The sequence below is a fragment of the Mustelus asterias genome, chromosome 14, assembly GCF_964213995.1.
Source record: "Mustelus asterias chromosome 14, sMusAst1.hap1.1, whole genome shotgun sequence".
In the NCBI taxonomy this organism is placed as follows: Eukaryota; Metazoa; Chordata; class Chondrichthyes; order Carcharhiniformes; family Triakidae; genus Mustelus; species Mustelus asterias.
Window position 1 is genome coordinate 26,396,505 of NC_135814.1, and position 21,000 is coordinate 26,417,504.

Consider the following 21,000-nt stretch of genomic DNA (forward strand, 5'->3'; position numbering starts at 1 on the left):
TTCGGTCAGCTCAGACATCAGTGCAATCCACACTGGACTGGAAAATGGCAAGGCTTCCACTTCCCTCCTCCCCTCCACCTCATATAATCGTTAACTACCTTTGAGATAATGAATGGAGGAATGGAGGTCTCAGAAGAAAATCATTTCTGTGGAAAAGGCCATATGCTCAAATCTAGGGGGATTATGGTGCATAATTAGATTGAGGCTCTCCCAGGGAACTTTACTGAATAGGCTCAGTATCAGGTTTTCCCACTGTACCCTGTATCTCCCATCAGCCTCCACCTCTAGGGTTCGAGACTCCCATCTTTCCTGATTCCAGGTTTTGGCCTCTAGTGGGATTTTGCGCCCATATTCCCGGCCCTCATTTCCCAGGCTTCAAATCCACATCCAGGTATCTGACTTCCATCCCCAACCCAGGCTATCAATGATGTTGGTTTCTAAGCAGGGAAACCATCGGTAGTGTCACATTGTGAAGATAAAACTCACGAAAATCCCTCTGAGGCTCTTAAATGGCCAATTAACGGTCACTTAAGGCCTCGTTCTACATATGCTGCTATTTTATATATGGCTAGAGACAGTGGAGGCAAAGCGAGCAGCCAAAAAGCTTACTTGCTCTGTGTAGCAGAAAGGGAGGGTTGCTCTTCCAGGAGGGGTGGGGGGGGGGGGGGGGCGGTGGTGGTCCCTGTGCCTACTGGGGGCATCCTTGTAAGATTTTACCTCCATTTAATCCCCTCCACCAGCCCCAGAAGCCCTTTCCCCACCACTTGCCCACCTTCCTGGGCTCTGCCAGGCAGGCCTGAACAATACCCCTGACTTACCTGAAGTGCAGGATCCATCAATTCTTCAACTTTGTGGGCTGCCTGTCACCCCAGCCAATGACAATGGTGGGGGGGGATGGTGGAAGTCCAATCTTGACCCAATTTGTCTTCCCCCCCCCCCCGATATTACCCGCTCCCACATATTATGCCTGTGGCGTGTTAGAATATAACCGGTGTCAACTTTGTATTGGATGTAATGTGACCAATGGGAAAAAGGTGTAAGGGGCAGCTGACCCAATAATCCATGGAACCAATTACAGAGTGATGTAATAGTCAGCTGACCAGCTGATTCACTGTAAATAAGGAACTATGTAGAATTGTGGAGGGCTTGGAGTGGCCCAGGGCGAGGCCCCAAGTTTGGAGTAATGATGTTTTCTTATTAAACCCTTTCTTTGATTTATAAGTTGGAGTAAGTTTTGTTGTATATTAATTGGCTGCATTTTGAAGAGTTCATTCTGAAGAAACATGGCGCAACTGTGTTTCTGGTCGGCATGGTGCAAGTGGACCTTTCATTTGGGGTGGGGGGGAGGGAGAAGGTAATCCTATAGAGGCCTTTAATTAGCCAATCTTTCTGCCACTTGTTTACATGTGGCTCTGTGAAATTCATCCCAATGAGTGGTCAGTGTGGTGTGGCCTCTGTTGTTGATGTCTTCCTTTCGTCTGTCTACTAACTTGCGAATTAGAATGATGTCTGAGTCAATCATTGTTGCCTTTCTGATTAGTATTTCTGTCACAATGATTGGTCACTCCACAGCAGTGGCTTTTCTGGTTGCTTTGGTACTGCTAAGGGAAGTCCATAATGTTTCTACATTTGTCAATGACTAACTTTCAATAAATGCTTGCTTCATTTAAAATTTAAATGTTGACACCTAGAAAATCACCCAATAAGTTCAAACGGACAATAATAAGCAGAAGGAAGTTAAACAAATCACTAATCAAGGTGGAAATGTATTTTGCAGTGGACAAATCCAGTTCAATCATCCTGCATCTTATCCTTCACTTTGTTGCATTGCAGCCTTCATCGATTCATTCAAAATCTTGATGAATTTGTACACATCAGAAAAGGTATTGTAAAGAGGTACAGGAGCAACTCGCAGAATGTGTGGTTCCCGCTTGTCACACTGTTGGAAAGGGAAAAGATGATTATTTATTTTACACAGATAAATAAAGTTGATGAATTAAAAGCAATGAAGGGTTTAAGAAAATGCTTGGTATTATCTTTCACTGTCTTAAAGGGGTGATTGCAAGCTCCTTTGTCCAATGTAAACAAATAGAAACAAAAGGAGCAAGTTTTAAAGTGGGAAATTTATGACACAGATGAGCGAGGAGATTCTGGCGAGCAGCTGTATTAATGAGCATTCATGAGATGTTAATGAATACAAGTAGGGTTCTTGCCACTAGGAAGCGGGATAACTGACTCAGCATTAACTCACCATAGAATCATAGAATCCTACAGTACAAAAGGAGGTCATTCAGCCCATCGAGTCTGCACCGACCACAACCCCACCTGGCTCTATCCCCATTGGAACTGATCCCAATGACTTAAATGTTAAGATCAGAGGGCCAATTTTAACTTGGAATATGTTGTTAATGGTAAGTTGCTGCAGTGAGATTACTCCCCATTCAGTAGCGGGAGCAGGAAACTACAGTGACTACAACAACTTTCCATCTGGAAAAGCTCCTGAAAGGAAATGATTAGCTATTCCTCGTTCCTCTGCCAGCTTTCAAGTAAATAGCAAGAAGGGGGTGGGGGGGTGGGGGGGGGGGGGGGGGGGGTGGGGGCGGAGGGTGGGTGGGAGGTGGGGGTGGTAGGAATGTTCAAGAGGGAAGACGGTTGTGGTTGAGGAAGTCCAGGGTGGGGAAGTCACAGTAAGGATTGAGAAATGCTCCTGTTCTTCTGAGTCCCTCAAGGGAATGTTTTAGACTGAACTGATGGGCCTCTTCTGTCTTCAGGTCAGCTGACCAGATTGACCTGCTTCTGCCCCATGTGAAAGTTGCAGCAGCAGCATCCCTACTCAGGTCTCAGTTAAAAATGCATGGAGCCTTTGGCATAACAGGAAGCACCATTTTCAGAAATATACGTGGCTTCAAGCTTGCTTTGGATGAGCACTCAATCCCCCTGCAAAACTGTGCACATTATTGCAGGAAATAGATGATATCTCAGTGAATAAACAACCTACTTATCTTTTGCTGTTCATTTTCAACTTCAGGGTTGAAATTGACTACTTAAGTTCAATTAAAGTATTATCCTGTGTCACCTTTACAAAGAAAATAACGACCAATAAATTAACTATGAATGGTTTACAAATTATATTTTATCCCAGGGGTTGGCAACCTGTAGCTCTGGGGCCACATGTGGATCATTAAGGACTCAAGGGGCAATGGAGCCCAATTTAATAATAATTAAATCACTTGTTTCATTTTTAAAAAACGTTATTAACATTGTCGTTACATATTTGTCCCTTCTGGCTCAAGGTATGGCCCTGTTGTAGTAATGTATGCAAGGAGGTGATGTAATGAGATGTAGAGCAGGGTACAGAGAAGCAGCAGGTATGAGAGAGAACGCCCCACAATAAAGTTATCTTTGTTTATTGAATCTTTCTGAGTGCCATTCTCCAAATACACAACAAAACCGGCGACAAGGATGGGATGGGTTATGATGACACAGCCTCTGGCCGGTATACCTGTAAACATCCTGTTTTAATCAAAGTCTGCAGCAAAGAATACTCAACCAAAACTCTCTCTTTGGGTGAGTGAACCTACTTGAGATGTTAGTACATTGCCAGATCCAGAGGGAAGGATGCAGAATGAACTACGGTTTGCCAATGCAGTCGGAAGTTTAGAAATGTAAATAAAAATTAATGCAAGAAAATAACCCTCAGAAGCAAGAGCTGTGACTTTGAGTTTGGGGAATAAATGGAACTTCAGGAAAAAAACAGTTGCTGCAGAGTTTTTGGAAGTGAGGGAAAAGAGAGGACAGAGGACAGTGTTTTAAGTGGAAGTGTGGAAAAATGATGAGGCTGAGTTTGCCAGGGTTCCCGATCAGAGCAGAGCATGTGGGGGTTCTGTTGCAATGTTCCCGGCACTGAGGGACTGCAGACAGCAAAATTCTGAAGTTTTGAAGGAGGAAGAATCTGTTTTTAAAAAAAGTTCAAATGTTTTGATAAAACAGCCCCTTGGATCTTCAGAGTGCCAGATTTTGCAATGCAATTGACAAGAAAAGGCACATGAAAAAGAAGAGTGGAAGTGACTCCCCAAATGGCCTGAGGGAAGAAAAGGCTGCAGAGATTGCTGGCCGAGCTTTCCATTGGTGGAGAAGTGAAGTTTTAAAAGTTTGAACAAGGTTCAAAGGAGGAGCAGTCAGGTGTGTGCCAAGACTTCAGAAGCATGGGAAAAACACAGACAAAAGCTGCGGATATCAGTGAAAAAATATGACAGTCTTAATGCGGGAAAGCACTTGCAGAGGGAAATCATTTAATGTGACAATGCACTTAAAGCAGTAATCACACGAAGAAACAAATGGTGTGAAGATAAAATGCCAGAGGTTCACCATCAACAGTTTTGAGTATGACAACCTCCAGGGCAGCACAATGGTTGGCACTGCTGTCTCACAGCGCCAGGGACCTGGGTTCGATTCCCGGATTGGATCACTGTCTGTGTGGAGTTTACACGTTCTCCCAGTGTCTGCACGGATTTCCTCCGGGTGCTCCGGTTTCCTCCCACAATTTGAAAAATGTGCTGGTCAGGTGCATTGGCCATACTAAGTTCTCACTCAATTACTCGAACAGGAGCTAGAGTGTAGTGAGTAGGGGATTTTCACAGTAATTCAATTCCAGTGTTAACGTAAGCCTACTTGTGACTAATAAACAAACTTTAAACTTTATAATAATGACTAACCTATTCACTGTTGTTCATGTTGAACTTGTTTTGGGGAGTTTCTAATTAAGGAGGGGAGTAAATTTATATATTTGTCCCTTTTGGCTCACCATAGAGCCCTGTTTTTAAAATGTATCCAAGGAAGTGATGTGATATAGAATGGGACACTCTAGTTAATCAAATGTTCCTGAATGTCATTCTCCAAATAGACAGCAATCGTCATTGCACGAAAGTGTCATTCATTTAACCACTTTTTTGTAAAAACCTTAAAAATGTGATGAAATGTTTCTTTGGTTTGTTTTTCATTATTATTGGTATTTCATCAATAGCATTGTGGCTCTGAAGATATTGTGTCTTTGACTGGATTTTTGTGAAATGGCTCTTCTTGTTATTAAGGTTGCCAAACCCTGTATTTGCCCATGAATTGGTACAGGTGGAATTGGTCTCCATCTTTCTTGATAACCAGTCTTAAATAAACAGAGATTTACTGCCCGCTGCGAGCTAGTAGATTGGCAAGAACTGTTGCTTTAGTCAGAAATTGACAATAGGAGTGACAAATATTTTTGTTTGACTTATATGCAGAACATGAATACTACGCACGTTGAGAAGAAACAAGAGTGAACTGGTAAAAAGTCCGTACCATAGGGCGAACTTTCCCGTTCCGCCTGCCACGGGAATCGGAGCAGGCGAGGGGCCAACCATGGAAAGGTCTGTTGACCTCAGGCGGGATTTTCCGGTTTTGGGGCAAGCACGGCCGGAAAATCCCATCTAATGATTTGCTCAAACTTACACAATTTTTAGCAAAAGATCGTGGGCCGGATTCTCTGACCTCACCCCGCAGCTGGGATTCTCTGGTCCCTCTGCAGCGAATGGAGATTTGGCTGGGCGTCAAATTGTCCGTTCTTGCTGGCAGCGGTGGCAGGGCCTGAATGGCTGGAGAATTCCAGCCCAGATCTGCACACTGCATGCATTATAATGTGGGATGCTCCGGGTTAACATGGGACTGGAGAGTGGCACAGCTCACAGTGTGCTGTATGTCGTCACATGGTAAGGGAACAGTTTAGAAGAACTCTGTAGGCAACTAACCTGCATGGTGAAACACCAACACCATGCGAGACCATACTTGTTAAATTGTAGATTGTTAAAGCCTACCGATAAAGATGCTTTTATTGAAGCACTCAAGCTTCGAGATCTTATCAATGAGTCACCACCATTGCAACATAACAAACCCCTATTAAGTACATTATATGACACACAAGACACTGCACAGATTGTGTGACAAAGAATATTGAATTAGCCAAACCTTGGAGTTCATGCCCAAAAGTTGAATCCTAAATGTTGCAAGCAATAATGACCATTACGCCAGAAATTGAAGATCATGGAAATGTCTCTAGTGTTGCACACGTCCTGAGAACGTGATAAAAATGGAAAAAAATGGCTTCAAATGTGAATACATTTGAGAAAAACAAAATTCTAATTCCCAGAGAATAGCAGCAGACAGATAATTTGCTTGATTGTAGCAGTTATCTTAAATGAATTTGAAGACAATTAGGCTTTCACAAAGTCAATTTCCTGCCTACTGTAACATGAGACTTTAAATGTGTTACCGACAGTGCTTGATTAAGTAAGATCTACCAACACGACAAGATATACAAAATGTCACCTTGCAGGAGGTTGTAATCATTGATAAAGCATCATGTTTTCCCCCTTAATAACATAGTATTTCAAGGTGATTCTTTTTCAAGCTGCTAAAAGGGTTCTATGACAGGAGAAAGGAAATTGTGTTCAGTCAGGCAAAGACTCTTAAGAACCAAGCTGTTAAATGGCAATTCTGCAGTTGTGTCTCATGTTGCCTTCCATTCACAACGAGAGGTCATGAGATCTGAAGGCTTCAGAACTAGTTTCCCAACAAGATAGGAAATCATTAGAGAAGCTGTGTATGATGATATAATATACATGTCTATGAGCTGTATATGATACAATTGCAATCAGACGGAACAAGGAAAATTAGTTCTTATTCTAGATATTGAAAGACCTTTTTGTCCCGGATCCTGCAACAGAGCTAATTGTTCCATAAGAAAGCCACAAAATCAGTACGAAAGCAAAATACTGTGGATGAGAACAACAAAGGGGAGAAAAACTAGGCAGGTCAGGCGGCATCAGTCCTGATCTGATCATCAGTTCGGGTAAAAGTCATCAACCTGAAATAAAAATAAAAAATTCCTTCAGTCAGAGAGTGGTGAATCTGTGGAACTCTTGGCCGCAAAAGGCTGTGGAGGCCAGGTCATTGAGTGTCTTTAAGACAGAGATAACTAGGTCCTCGATTAATAAGGGGAAGTGGGGTTATGGGAAAAGACAGGAGAATGGGGATGAGAAAAATATCAGCCATGATTGAATGGCGGAGCAGACCCAATGGGCCGAGTGGCCTAATTCTGTTCCTATGTCTTATGGTCTTATGGTCTAAATACTACTCTATTTCTCTCTATTGATGCTGCCTGGAAAAACAGAGGAAGTAAACCTCCTGAGTTTTTCCAGCTATTTCTGATTTACTCGATGAAATCAGTATATGGATATCCCATGTGTTGAAGTTACTCAGTGCTGGATTTTCTGTTCATATCTTCAAGTAGGAAAGTGCCTTGTGCTACAGGACCATCGCTGTGTTGATGTGTCAGCTATAACATTTTGCATTTATACAAAGCTCAGAAGGCCAATAAAACCTTCAGTCCTTGTAACAAGCTTACAGTCTTACAGAATTTAAAAATCAGTCAAGGTATTGGCCCATTTATGGGGGTTGACTGCCAAAGTTCTTATTGAATTTTGAAAATGTAGATTTGCTCTTTGAAGAACAGCAGAGAAGATTGGTGTCCAAAAAGGTTCAGGGCCTGTTTGCCCAGCATGATGTGTGTTTAACTTCACAGTCCTGCATGCCCATGTAAACATAGAGCAGTCTTCAGTGACAAAATGAAGTAGTTTCCTCGAGTTTTGAATTGGTTCCTCAAAGTGCAGTGTACAAGCAGTTTACCAGCTGACTGCAGTTCAATTCCCTGGATCAAGCTTATTTCAATACATGTTGCAAGCCACTTCCAACACAGGCTGGTGAGAAGAATAACTCAAATAAGTTAAACAAGGCCATATGATTGATTCCATTTTTGTATATAACTGAAAATTTGTCTTTAAATCTGGATGATCAGACAGTCAAAATTCAGCAAGTCCTGATAATTATTTTCTGGGATGTTTTTTAAAAACTGCTCTACTCAAATCAGGGTTGCAATAATCGTTGCTGCAGCGTCACTCGAGGGAACATTCCAGATGCCTTGCAGTGCTTTGTTGGGGTTTGCTGCATCACTGGCCACCTCTGATGTGTGCTGGAAGCCTGTGAATGTGCCTATGCCGAAATCGCACAGAGCAAACTGCTAATACGGTGCCTGGATACCAAATTTGGACAATGCAGGTCTAGGCAACAAACTTGTCCATCACTCAATGATGCTGCTTGATGGGCTCTGCATCAGTGTTTCTTAGAGGGCCAGACAGCCACGTTTCTGATAAGGTAATGTTTAAGCACTTCTACTATTGCAAACTGACTGGAAGTACTCCAGAGATATTCTTGAAGATATTGCGGTGAATTCCTGGATTTGCAGGAGAATGTTGCTGATTCCTCACATGGACTGCAGAGAAGCGAGTGGCCTGTCCCCACAAAGATTGCGAGAGATTTGGAGGCAGCAGCCACAGTTCCTCAGCGGCTGCAAAACAATAAGAAAATGGAGTACAGAATGCGGTGAGGTAGACTCTGCAACATCCCCCTGCTAATGGACCCCTCCCTGTTCCTTGACAGTGACAGGCACTTGGGGCAGCCAATGCATTCTGCATCTTGGTGTGAATACCCATCAGTATTCTTTCCCAAGTGCCCCCTCATCACATTCCTTATCTGAGTCCTTTCCAGAACTTGACTGTGATCTTGCTTGAGTGGAAAATGGACTGTCCTTTTCCCTTGTCTCACAGTCCACTTGTGCTCTGATGACCCACAATGTACTGTTTCTCACTCCATACTGGCCTCCAAGTTATATGCACTGCCAGTTTCCGAACTGATGGCTGTGAGTTCTGATCAAATGAGGGGGTGTCTTCATTACTCTCGTGTTGTTGTTCCTGCTTCTTCATGCGTGCACTGTGGCTGGGCAGATGACAGTTTTCCAGTGTCTGGAAATGGTAAATCAGAGGCAAACATTCCTATGAGAGAAGGGCAGAGTGGGGTAGGAAACAAGAAGTCCATGACCAGAATTTCAGCTGCTTCCTTATCATTCCAGATAGCAGGACGTAGATGTGAAGTGTGACGTAGCAGGAATTGTGAACAGACATAAAGCAGAAGCATACCATCATCAGAGTTCTTAGAGGCAGCGGATAACACAAGCTTTGTTACTGTTAACCCAAGATGATCAGAGTCATCTCCCTTCTGGGACTCGGGAGACGCAGGTGCCTTTACCCATACCAGGTCTTCTCTATTCCTTTCTACTATGTCCACCTCACCCTGCAAGGGTCGGGCGGTTGTGGGGTGCGGGGGTGTGGAATATCAGAAGTTCTGTAGCACTGTGGTTCAGTGGTGTGACTTCCATACTGACCATATTGGAGCTATGTAGGGGTAGCCAGGGATGCATGTAAGACTGACGGAATTGGTAGGTGTATGAGGGTGAGTTGGAGTATCTAAATGTTAGGCTTGAGTCCTGAAATCAGAGAATGCTGATGGGCGGATGATAGGATGTGGTGAGAGGAGATATATAAAGATGTATACCCTGACCTTGCCTATTCACGGGAGGTCATTACACTTTTTGTGGTTTTGCTGTCAGATCCTCAGGGCAAAACATCGGGAATTGACATCTCAACAGTTTCTCACCGCATCACATTCATCGCCCTGGAGCACTCCCACTCCTGGTGCTCAACTTTCCATAATCTAAATTCCACCAATATTATTAAGCACAGTTTCATTTTAAGAGGGACAGCTGTCTTTAAGAAGAGCAGACCGGGCGCATCATGTGGTTTCTGCACATTGCTGCTGGGCAATCCTGCTGAGGGAGCCAGCAACGCAAAGAAAAATGAAGCAGCATGGAACCCACTCCACCACATGCTACACTTGATGTGGAGTATACCAAATTTACCTGTTGCTCGCTGATTTAGAATCAGCAAAGGCAGTTCTCATAATGCACACCCTGCACTCAAACATCCTTGCACTTACAACAAAGTAATGGAAGGGGTCTTTGCTCACTGACACTCAGTGTGGGTTTCGCCAGGATCATTCAGCTCCTCAGCGCATTACAGCTTTGGTCCAAACATAGACAAAGGAGCTGAACTCAAGAGGTGAGGTGACAGCAAAGCAGCATTTGGCTGAGTGTCATTAAGGAGTCTTGGCAGAACTGGAGTCAAAGGGAATAACAAGGAAAACTTTCCACTGGTTGGAGACATATCCAGCACATAGGCAGATGGTTTGGGTTGATGGAGATTAATCGCCTCAGTCATCAGTGCATGAGTTCTTTAGGCTAGTGTCTGAGGCCCAACCATCTTTGGTGACTGCATTAATGACCTTTGTTCCATCAGAAGGTCAGAAGTGAGGCACGGTGGTTAGCACTGCTGCTTCACAGCTCCAGGGACCTGGGTTTGATTCCCGGCTTGGGTCACTATCTGTGTGGAGTTTGCACATTCGCCTCGTGTCTGCGTGGGTTTCCTTCGGCTGCTCCAGTTTCCTCCCACAGTCCAAAGATGTGCGGGTTAGGTTGATTGGCCATGCTAAAATTGTCCCTTAGTGTCCTGAGATGCGTAGGTTAGAGGGATTAGCGGGTAAATATGTAGGGATAAGAGGGTAGGGCCTGGGGGGGATTGTGGTCGGTGCAGACTCGAAGGGCCAAATGGCCTCTTTCTGCACTGTAGGGTCTCTATGATTTCTATGATTCTATGTTCACCGATGACTGCACAATGTTCAGAACCATTCACGACTCCTCATATACCAAAGCCATCCATGCCCGCATTTCTTTTACTCTTTCATGTGATGTGGGCGTCACTGGCTAAGCCAGCATTTTCTATTGCCCATCCCTAATTGGCCTTGAGGAGTTGTTGATGAGCTGGCATCTTGAACTGCTCAGTCCATGGTGTTAAAGACACATTCACAGTGCCGTTAGGGAGGGAAGTCCAAGATTTTGACTCAGTGACAGTGAAAGAATGGCAATATAGTTCCAAGTCAGGATGGTGTGAGACTTGGGAGGGGAACTTGCAAGTGGTGTTCCCAAGCATCTGCTACTCTTGGTGGTAGAGGTCACAGATCAGGAAGGTGCTGTAGAAGGAGTCATGTAAGGCATGTCAGTAAGGCCTGGACAACTTCAGACTTGGGCTGATAAGTGGCAAGTAACATTCATATCACACAAGTGTCAGACAATGACCATCTCCAACAAAAGAGATCCTACCAATCTCCTCAGGACATTTAATAGCATTACCATCTCTGAATCCCCCACTATCAACTTCCTGGGAGTTACCATTGACTAGAAACTGAGCTGGACCAGCCTTATAAACACTATGGCGACCAAAGCAAGTTAGAGGCTGGGAATTCTGAGGTGACTGACTCATCTCTTGACCCTCCAAAACCTGCTGATCATCCACAAGACACAAGTCAGAAGTGTGATGGAATACCTTCCACTTGCCTGGATGAGTGCAGCACCAACAACATTCAAGGAGACCTACACCATCCAGGACAAAGTAGCCTACTTGGTTGGCACCCCATTCACCATCTTCAAAATTCACTCCTCCCATGACCATTGTACAATGGCAGCAGTCCCTACCATATATAAGATGTACGGTGGAAACTCACCAACGCTCCTTTGATAGCACCTTCCAAATTCACAACCTTTGCCACCTGGATGGACAAGCTCAGAAGATGCTTGGGAACATCACCATCTGCAAGTTCCCCTTCAGGTCACGAAGCATCCTGACTTAGAAATATATTGCCATCCCTTCACTGTCACTGGGTCAAAATCCTGGAACTCCCTCCCTAACAGGACGGTGGATGTACCTACATCAGATAGGCTGCAGCGGCTCACAACACCTTCTCCAGAATAATTGGGGATGGGAAACAAAGGATGCCTTAGCCAGTGACATCCACATCTCTTGAATGGAGGAAATAATCCTGAGCACATGAATCTCTATCCCCAGATGTCTGAATGGCATAAGTATCTGATCCAGTTTGCATAAGAATGCTTGTCTTACATTCCAATGTTATGAGGGTGTGCAAATAGATTAAGGGCAATGCAAGACAACTCCCATGTAAATCAGGAGCTTAAAAGTTATCTTTGTACTTGAGAGTGTATCTACGACAATCATGAAGCGTGGACTGCAGTAAACATCAAATGCCAAAACACTACTTACTACAACTCCTCTTTTCATCAGTTCCATGAAAATCAAGCTGGAAGGGCTTGAAAAAACCAATGAGAGCTGGCAGCCTCGTTCTTCAATATTAGAAGGAGTAATGATAGTGACATATGTCTTCTGAGGATTATCTGGATCCTTTGAATAGTAATGCTTGATCAGGCACTCCAAGTAACCAGTAAGTAAAACAGATTTTCTCCGCAGTGCTTTCTTGTCAGTTTGATTGAAGATCTGAAATAAATGGAATTAATCACAGATATATTTGCCAAAGTCACACAGTAAATACATCATATTTTGCAGTAATACAATCATGACAACATTTTTGCATTAAACATTAGTTTTGTCCGTATAAAATATTACAGCGAATAATTTTCCTTGTTTTCTTGCAATGCAACAATTGTAGGGAAACGAGCTAGAACATTCAGCCTGCAAAAAAAAAACACTCATTCAACCCTGACATACCTTTTTGACTATTTCACCATTACGTCCAGACATTTCGCAAATTATTTTCAATTGCTGTGCTTAAAGAAATAGTCCAGAGTTAAAGAGGACGATTTGCACGTCAATAACGTATTTGGAAATTCCAAATCTCTCCCAATTACCAAATAAAAATGGAGAAAGTCACTCAGGCCCTCAATTCTGCCATTCAATCACGGCTGATTGGTACCTCTACTTGATTTACCTGCTTGTACATGGTGTGTGAAACACTCGGGCATTTAACAATGGAAAATTAATTCTGCAATGAATTATTTGCACCCTTGAATGCTCCTGCTGTGTGCTCCCATCATTAATGGAATCACTTTATCCAATATGGTGAGTGGTGCACTGCCTAGTGAAAATATGGACATGCCTGCAATTTGGAGGCTTTGGAGGCCATTTCTTACCCTCAAAATGAGAGCAGTTTTGATATCCTTTATCTAGAAGAGGAAATGGTGAAATGCCCTTTCAACCAGCTTCCATAACCTTCTACACCATGACCCGTTGATAAAGGAAGGATTCTATTTGAAATTCAGATGAATGCAAATATTTCAAGTGATGTATAATTTTTGCATTAGCTATGCAGATTGAATTTTTAGTTTACTTAAAAGGACTGTAATACTACAAAATGGTAATTGTTACCTATCCTGCTATTTTGATAGATTACCTGTCAAAAATCAGCCACATTCTATATGCATACATTAAATTACATTGCGAACAGAAACCTGCTGTTTTTTTTAAGTTAAAGATAACTGAGATGAGATTTCCATTTGTCCTGGACTGCATTCCGCTTCAAAGGAAAATCTGGAGCAAATTTCAAAGGAACACATTATATCCGTAGATTTTTAATGAATTTAATTATTGATTTTTACACCTTGTGCGTTGAAGTATCATTTGCTGGTGTGAATGTGAAATTTGTGCCTTAACTCTCTACACTGACAATTTAACAGGAATTCCAATAGAGCTTGCCTGAGGTAATGCATCTGAGGAGGGCTGACGAGGCACAGGATTACAATATGAATGGTAGGACCCTGGAAAGTCCTGAAGATCAGACGGTCCTTGGAGTGCATATCCACAGATCTCTGAAGGTGGCAGTACAGGTAAATAAGGTGGTTAAGAGGGCATGTGGGATACTTGCCCTTATTACCTGAGGCATAGAATGAAAGAACAGGGAGGGCATGCTGGAACTGCATAAAATGCTAGCCAGGCGACAACGGGAGTACTGTGTGCAATTCTGGTCATTACATTGTAGGAAGGACGTGATTGCATTGGAGCGGGTGCAGAGGAGATTTACCAGGGTGCTGCCTGGACTGGTGGGTCTGAGATAAGAGGAGAGCTTGGATAGGCTGGGGCTGTTTTTCTTGGAGCAGTGAAGGTTGAGAGGGAACCTGGTAGAGGTGTTCAAGATTATGAGGGGCATAGATAGAATGGATTGGAAGACACTTTTTCCATCAGTGGAGGGGTCAATAACTAGGGGCATGTATTTAAGATAAGAAGTAGAAAGCTAAGAGGGGAGTTGAGGAGAAACCTTTTCAACCAGGAGTTTGGAATTTATGGCCTGAAAAGGTGGTTGAGTCAGAAACTCTCATAACATTCAAGAAGTATTTAAATATTCACTTGCGCTGCCATTACCTCCAGAGCTATGGGCCAAGTGCTGGAAAATGGGATTAATATAGTCAGATCTTTGTGAACTGGCATGGACACGATGGACTGAGTGGCCTCCATCTGTGCAGTAAACATCTATGAATCTACAGATCACATAGTACTTCACCCAAATTAACGAATGGACATTACAAGACACAGTAGCAATTCTTATATCAGTCCCGCTTTGTGAATATTTTCTTGGGCAATAGCTTTTACTAAGGACTCGACTGCAGACCTATAGGGCAGGATTTTCCAGCCGTGCCTGCCCCAAAACCGGAAAAACCCACCTGAGGTCAATGGACCTTTGCATGGTCCGCCCACAGGAATCATGGACAAGAACATTTCGGTCATATTCTGTGTGATTTGACTGTCTTGATTGTAATCCCAAAGGACAAGGACAAGGGAGTCGTCACTCAAGATCTTCTGTTATGCAATCAAAGTCTTTCTTAGTAAAATGAATGGTGATTTCAGTAATACAGGATGGAGATGAGACTTGGTGAAGCTTGGAATGACATGGTTAGTATTATCAGATTACCAGACATTTGGAGACAGAGAAAAATTGAAACCTGAAGAAGCAAATGGGTGTCGGTGCAGATGGGGCGTTAACACTGGAACTCCTATTATGGGTCAAGTGCAACCAAACCTGTGCCAGTTGCTGGCAGGAGCATCAATGCTATGGGTGCAATGGCAGATTATCTTTCTTCTTTATTATGGGGATGAACGTATTGAATTTACAATGCATTGCAAATAAACACAAGGGAATAATGATATTATAAATGTTCATGTTGGTTTGATTTGCAGTCTTCTGAAGTGATTTGGAAATGCTTTGTGGAGGTATTTCATGGATAGTTCAGTTAATTAGAGTGAACAACTTTAATTGGCAGTGGCAGGAGGTAAGGTCTGAAGAGCAATGGTGCATGGACAGGACCAATGGACATTCCCATTGGTTCATCTTTCCGCCCTCTTTCAGGTCTCACCAGACTTCCCATTCCCGAGTCCAGGTCCTTCCCTTCCTCCACAGGACTGTCAAATATCCCTCCCGGGGCTTGGCTTGGGCCTGTCCTGGACCTGATCTCCCGGACTTAGGCCAGAGAGGGCCATTGTTGCTGCCGCCGCCAATCTGGAATTTGGAGCGAACACATAAGCCCCAAGTCGGGCCTCAGTACTGCTGCTGCCAGCCCGGATCCTGTCCAGTAAAGATTCGGACATCCTCACCTAGGTAGCGTCAAACTTCTATCCATCACCACCACCAACTCCCCTCCCTCCACTAATTGCTGAATCTGGCGGTGCCAGCCAGCTCCCTTGTGCCTGTGTCTATGCACATGCACTGTGCTGGCTCTAGGTTGCTCACGTGCATAAACGGTATGCATGCACAAATACCAACCATGATGGAGCAGTGACAAGGAGGGAAATCTGGGACAAATTATATCCTGGGAAATCCACCCCCGGCGCTTGGGAAACGAATGCAAATTCCAGCACAATACTGGAAATTCTGGGATGTGTGGTCACCCTAGAGTTAATGAGGCTTTTAATCCCGGAGTCAAGGATGTGAGCCCCACATTGCGCATTGCTTTAACTTTAACAGTGCCTTTTTATAATTTATTAATTCATTTTTAGTTCAAAGTGTCGTTTTGATGGAATCTGTGAAATGTCTTGTTGGGAAAGCAGTACTCTGATGTATTTCGGATAAGGGTTGTAATAATAATCATCGACAAATGAACATAACGTTTTAGTAACAGTGAATCCTGACAGGATTCTGTTTGAATTCAGGCACTAATTCGAGGTGTTGGGCTGCATCTCAAAGCTTGGCCCTTATCGCATTTGCTATGTGCAAATTGGGTGACTCCATTACTACCAGTGGTGACAACAGTGACTGCACTTCAGGAGTATTATTGTGGTGTCCTCTGGTTGTGAAAAGTACTTTAAAATTGCCAGACTTGTTCTCACATCATCCTGAACTATCTAATAGTGAAAGAAAATGATTGATGGTAAAATGTGTCTTGTTCACCCTTGGCATTTTCAAGGTGGGCTCGAGATTAAGTAGTTTGTAACCAGTGTCATATTTATTTTTTGTTAGGGGAGGTGATGGCCTAGTGGTATTATTGCTGGATTGTTAATCCAGAAACTCAGCTACTGTTCTGGGGACCTGGGTTCAAATCCCGCCACGGTGGAATTAGAATCCAATAAAAAGTATCTGGAATTAAGAATCTACTGATGACCATGAAACCATTGTCACTTGTCGGAAAAATCCATCTGGTTCACTAATGCCCTTTAGGGAAACCAATCTGCCGTCCTCACCTGGTCTGGCCTACATGCGACTCCAGAGCCACAGCAATGTGGTTGACTCTCAACTACCCTCAGGCAACTAGGGATGGGCAACAAATGCTGGCCAGCCAGCAACGCCCATGACCCATGAATACATTTTTTAAAGTATTTCTATTTGGACTTATCTACACAACACAACTTGAGCCAAATTAAGCAACACAAATAAAAACGTGAAGTTAGATTCGACTCTATTATTTCTGCACATATGAAAGGATATTTAAAACTAAAATTTCCCAACGCGATCAAGGAACTTACCTCTAAGCCAGCTTGTAGTGAACGAACCAACAAGATGGGTGGATTTGATATTCGAAATCCATTCACACCAGGGCTTATGTCAATTTCTAATTAGCAGAGAGAAAAAGAACATGCAGATTTTCTGGGAGTTTTCTGTGCTAGTTTTTAAATTAAAGTTTATTTATTATTTATTAGAGACAAATAGACTTGTATTAACACCGCAATGAAGTTATTGTGAAAATCCCCTAGTCGCCATACTCCGGCACACTGAGGTAAATGGATGTTTTTCCGAATGACTGAACATGGATACTTGTATGCCTCAAGAATCCATGTTGGGAAGTCTTTGCTTCCCATTTATCAAAATGATTTGGATATAGATGCAAGAAGAATGATATAAAAGTTTAATGATGATGTCAAATTAGGAATATGGCAAAATCTGATGGAGAACGTCTACAGGGTCAAGACATCAGAGTGAGATGTACAGATCAGTTGCAGTTGTAGTTCAATGTGGAGATGAATGAAGAAAAATTTCTCAGTAAAATAAGTGAGAGGAAGTATACCATAGCTAGTGAAACCCTTAGTGGATTGGAAAAACAGAGCTAACAGGTCCAAAGGTGGGAGTGCAGGAAAGAAAACACATACAAAGGCATATAGATTTGTAGTTTTATTGGCATTGAATAAAAAAGACAAAGAAGTAATGTTGAAATGATTCTACATCTGGATTTAGATCCATCTGGTGTATTGTCTTCAATTCTGAACACTCCATTATAGGAAATAGCCATGGGGGAAACAAAAATCTGGCAGCGATACCAAGTAGGAAAGGTTAAAGCTATGAAGAAAGGTTTGAAAATCTGGTGCTTTTTCCATTGAAACAGAGAAGGCTCAGGTGGGATACAAGTGATGTTCAAAATTAAGATTTTGAGAAGACAAACAGAGAGAGAGTTTTCATATTTTTTTCCATGGAGCCAGGGTGTGAAGTATAGCTTTGGAGGGTAGACAGAAAGATAACTCAAATAAGAAGGATCATACTTGTAGCAGATACTACTTAATTTTTCTTTGATACCTTTGGTCAGTTGTGACAAGTATTTGATATGATGAATTTCTAATAATGGGGTATAGACTCAGGATTGACGACTCAAGAACAGCTTCTTCCCTGCTGCCATCAGACTTTTGAATGGACCTACCATATGTTAAGTCGATCTTTCTCCACACCCTAACTATGACTGTAACACTATATTCAGCACCTTCTCCTTTGTTTCTCCCCTATGTACTCTATGAACGGTATGTTTTGACTGCATAGTGCACAAGTAACAATATTCCAATACATGTGACAATAATAAATCAAATCAAATCAAAAGAGGCCCTGGGATCAGACTATTTGCATAAAACAAGCAAGTGCCTGGCCAGCATCCACTGAGGTGAAGAGGCAGAAAAGCATGGCATTTGCCAGTCACTTGAAGTTGCAGTTGTCAGTAGCAGTACTGGATCAAACAAAAAGCTAAGCATCACTAATGTCCAGAGGGGTCCTTCAGGTTACAACCTATATGTGTCCGTTATGCCATTCTGTTTCCTTTATGCGTCACTATCTGACTTAGACTGGCTGGGAAGAGAGGTGGGAATGCATATACAAAGACCAAATCAGTTTAATAAACAGCAATGGATTCTCTATGATAACCAACTGAAGAAAGAGAGGAAGAAAAGAGAAAGAAAGCCCTGTTTGTGGAGTCTATATTAGTGAGTGAAAGCATTACTTTGAAGACATGAAATTTGAGGATAGGCCCTTGTGGGCTACTTTTGAAGGATTAGCTAAAATGCAAAACTGAATAATCTGATACCAGGTGTCTCCATTCAGAAACCATCAGAATCAACATTCTGAATCTTTTACGTACCTCTGGCAATTAACTCTATAGGTTGAATTTAAACTTCAGCAATAACTTATTGCTTTCAATATAATAAAACATTCAATATAATAAAACATAATATTAACGAGTAAAACATATTTCCAAAACTAGTGACACATTTATATGCAAATTCAGTTATCATAATATAGTTAAGGCATTCTTTGTTGGCTGTCCATGCAAAATTTTTCTGACTCTCCATTAATTTAAGCAAATTAATCAAAAATGCTGCTAGTTTTGGGGGTGCATGTCAGGAATGGGTACTTGGATTAAGCCCAGGACGACAAGCTAAAATCAAAGAAAGAACCAAATCATGTTTTGCTGCCCATTTTTTTTCTTTTATGGTTATTGAAGTAATTAACACAGAGCTTCTGGATCTGAATATCAATGTTGGCTGACATTTGGGCTGGGCTAATCTGAAATTTAAAAACAGAAAATGCTGGAATGCTCAGCAGGTCTTCTGTCTGGCATCATCTATAGAGGGAGAAACAGAGTTTTGATTCAGGTTGATGGTTTTTCACCGGTCGTCGACCTGAAACATGTAACTCTCTCTCTCTCTCTCTCTCTCCACAGATGATTCAGACCTGCAGAGCATTTTTCATTTCTATTTGAGTTTCCAGCATCCACAGGATTTTGTTTCAGCAGAAAACTGAAGCTTCAATTTGTGAGCCTGGGTTAAAGTGCACAAACATCAAAGCTTGACGGTGAAAACAATGCATTAAAAATGCATTTTCTTTCATTTTCTAACTCCAGCAAATTCTATCTCCTGTTAGGTGATAGGAAGTAGCATGGAAGGCGAGTAATAAAAATTCCAAGGCTGAAGAAATAAATCTTGTAACAGTGGCATAGTATTGGCAGAATTACAAGAGCAGCAGAAACTGAGAATGTAACAAGCACACAGGATCCTTTGCACTTGAATCTCATCAAAAGTTGATGTGCAAGTTTTGCTAATATAAGGTCCTCGAACTCAAAGGCTGTGCACCACTATGCTGTAGTGCCCCTTAGCTGAGGAAAGCTGGCACAATAAGAGTTAGCTTTTCTTGAATTCGGAGAGCTCTTAAGAAAGTATTGATAGTGAATATGAAGAGGGTTGTATCTCACTCTTGCAGTTAAAGACAAAAAAAAATCAAGAACAGGAGGCCCTTGAGTTTGTTTTTTCAGTTCAATTAGACCATGGTAATTGGTATTTCAACTTCATTTACCCATCTTTACCCTTTCCTTTTTGCATTCATTTGTGGGATGTGGCCATGACAGGCAAGGGCAGCATTTATAGCCCATTCCTAACTGCCCTTGTCAAGGTGATTTCTTCCTTCCACGTCCACTTGATAAAACAGGGGCCCAATTGTGGATACAACTCCAGGGACCCAACTTGACTCACTTCCAAGATTTCTCACACATGCTGCTTCATCCACTGAAAACAACCATGGGTTTCCTTCAGTTGCTCCAGTTTCCTCCCACAGTCCAAAGATATGCATGTTAGGTTGATTGGCCAGGTTAAATTGACCCTAGTATCAGGGGAATTAGTAGGATAAATATGTGGGGTTACGGGAATAGGGCCTGGGTGGGATTGTGGTCAGTGCAGACTCAATGGGCTGAATGGCCTCTTTCTCCACTGCAGGGATTCTATGTAAGTCTTTGGTCAGTGATGGTTGGCCTCGACTCTCCCCGGCAAATTTGGAAACACGAGCTCAGTCTCGTTCTCAGATATTAATGCTTGGGACTCCTGTTGCTGCACGTGGAGTGGTCCGATAACCTAAAAGGAAGTGTGAGATTCTAGTCTCCAGCATCCTGGGCTGCTTCTTTAGATGTGGAGATGCCGGCGTTGGACTGGGGTAAGCAGAGTAAGAAGTCTCACAACACCAGGTTAAAGTTCAACAGGTTTATTTGGTAGCAAATACCATAAGCTTTCGGAGCAATGCTCCTTCGTCAGATGGAGTGGTCTCTGTTCTCAAACAGGGCACAGACACAGAAATCAAATTACAGAATACTGATTAGAATGCAAATCTCTACAGCCAGCCAGGTCTTAAATGTACAGACAATGTGGGTGGAGGGAGCATTCAACACAGGTTAAAGAGATGTGTATTGTCTCCAGACAATAAAGGATGTCCCGAGGCATGGTACATTGGGGAAACCATGCAGACGCTACGACAATCACCAGGCAAGACTGTTCTCTTCCTGTGGGGGAGCACTTCAGCAGTCACGGGCATTCAGCCTTGGATCTTCAGGTAAGCGTTCTCCAAGGCGGCCTTCACGACACACGACAGCGCAGAGTCACTGAGCAGAAACTGATAGCCAAGTTCCGCACACATGAGGACGGTCTAAACCGGGAT

General features: G+C 42.7%; 1 protein-coding gene across 3 annotated transcripts in view; it reads right to left on the minus strand.

The window, feature by feature from the left end:
* Positions 1–1,390: 1,390 nt before the first annotated feature.
* The window catches only part of kynu (kynureninase), a 188,793-nt gene continuing 169,183 nt past the window's right edge, over positions 1,391–21,000 (minus strand). For all 3 annotated transcript variants that reach the window (XM_078228015.1, XM_078228017.1, XM_078228016.1), the window contains exons 12-14: positions 16,794–16,879; positions 12,093–12,323; positions 1,391–1,939 (exon numbers count right to left, since the gene is read on the minus strand). In XM_078228015.1, coding sequence (XP_078084141.1) covers positions 1,808–1,939; positions 12,093–12,323; positions 16,794–16,879 — 449 coding nt within the window. In that variant the 3' untranslated portion in view covers positions 1,391–1,807. The remainder of the gene's footprint in view (positions 1,940–12,092; positions 12,324–16,793; positions 16,880–21,000) is intronic.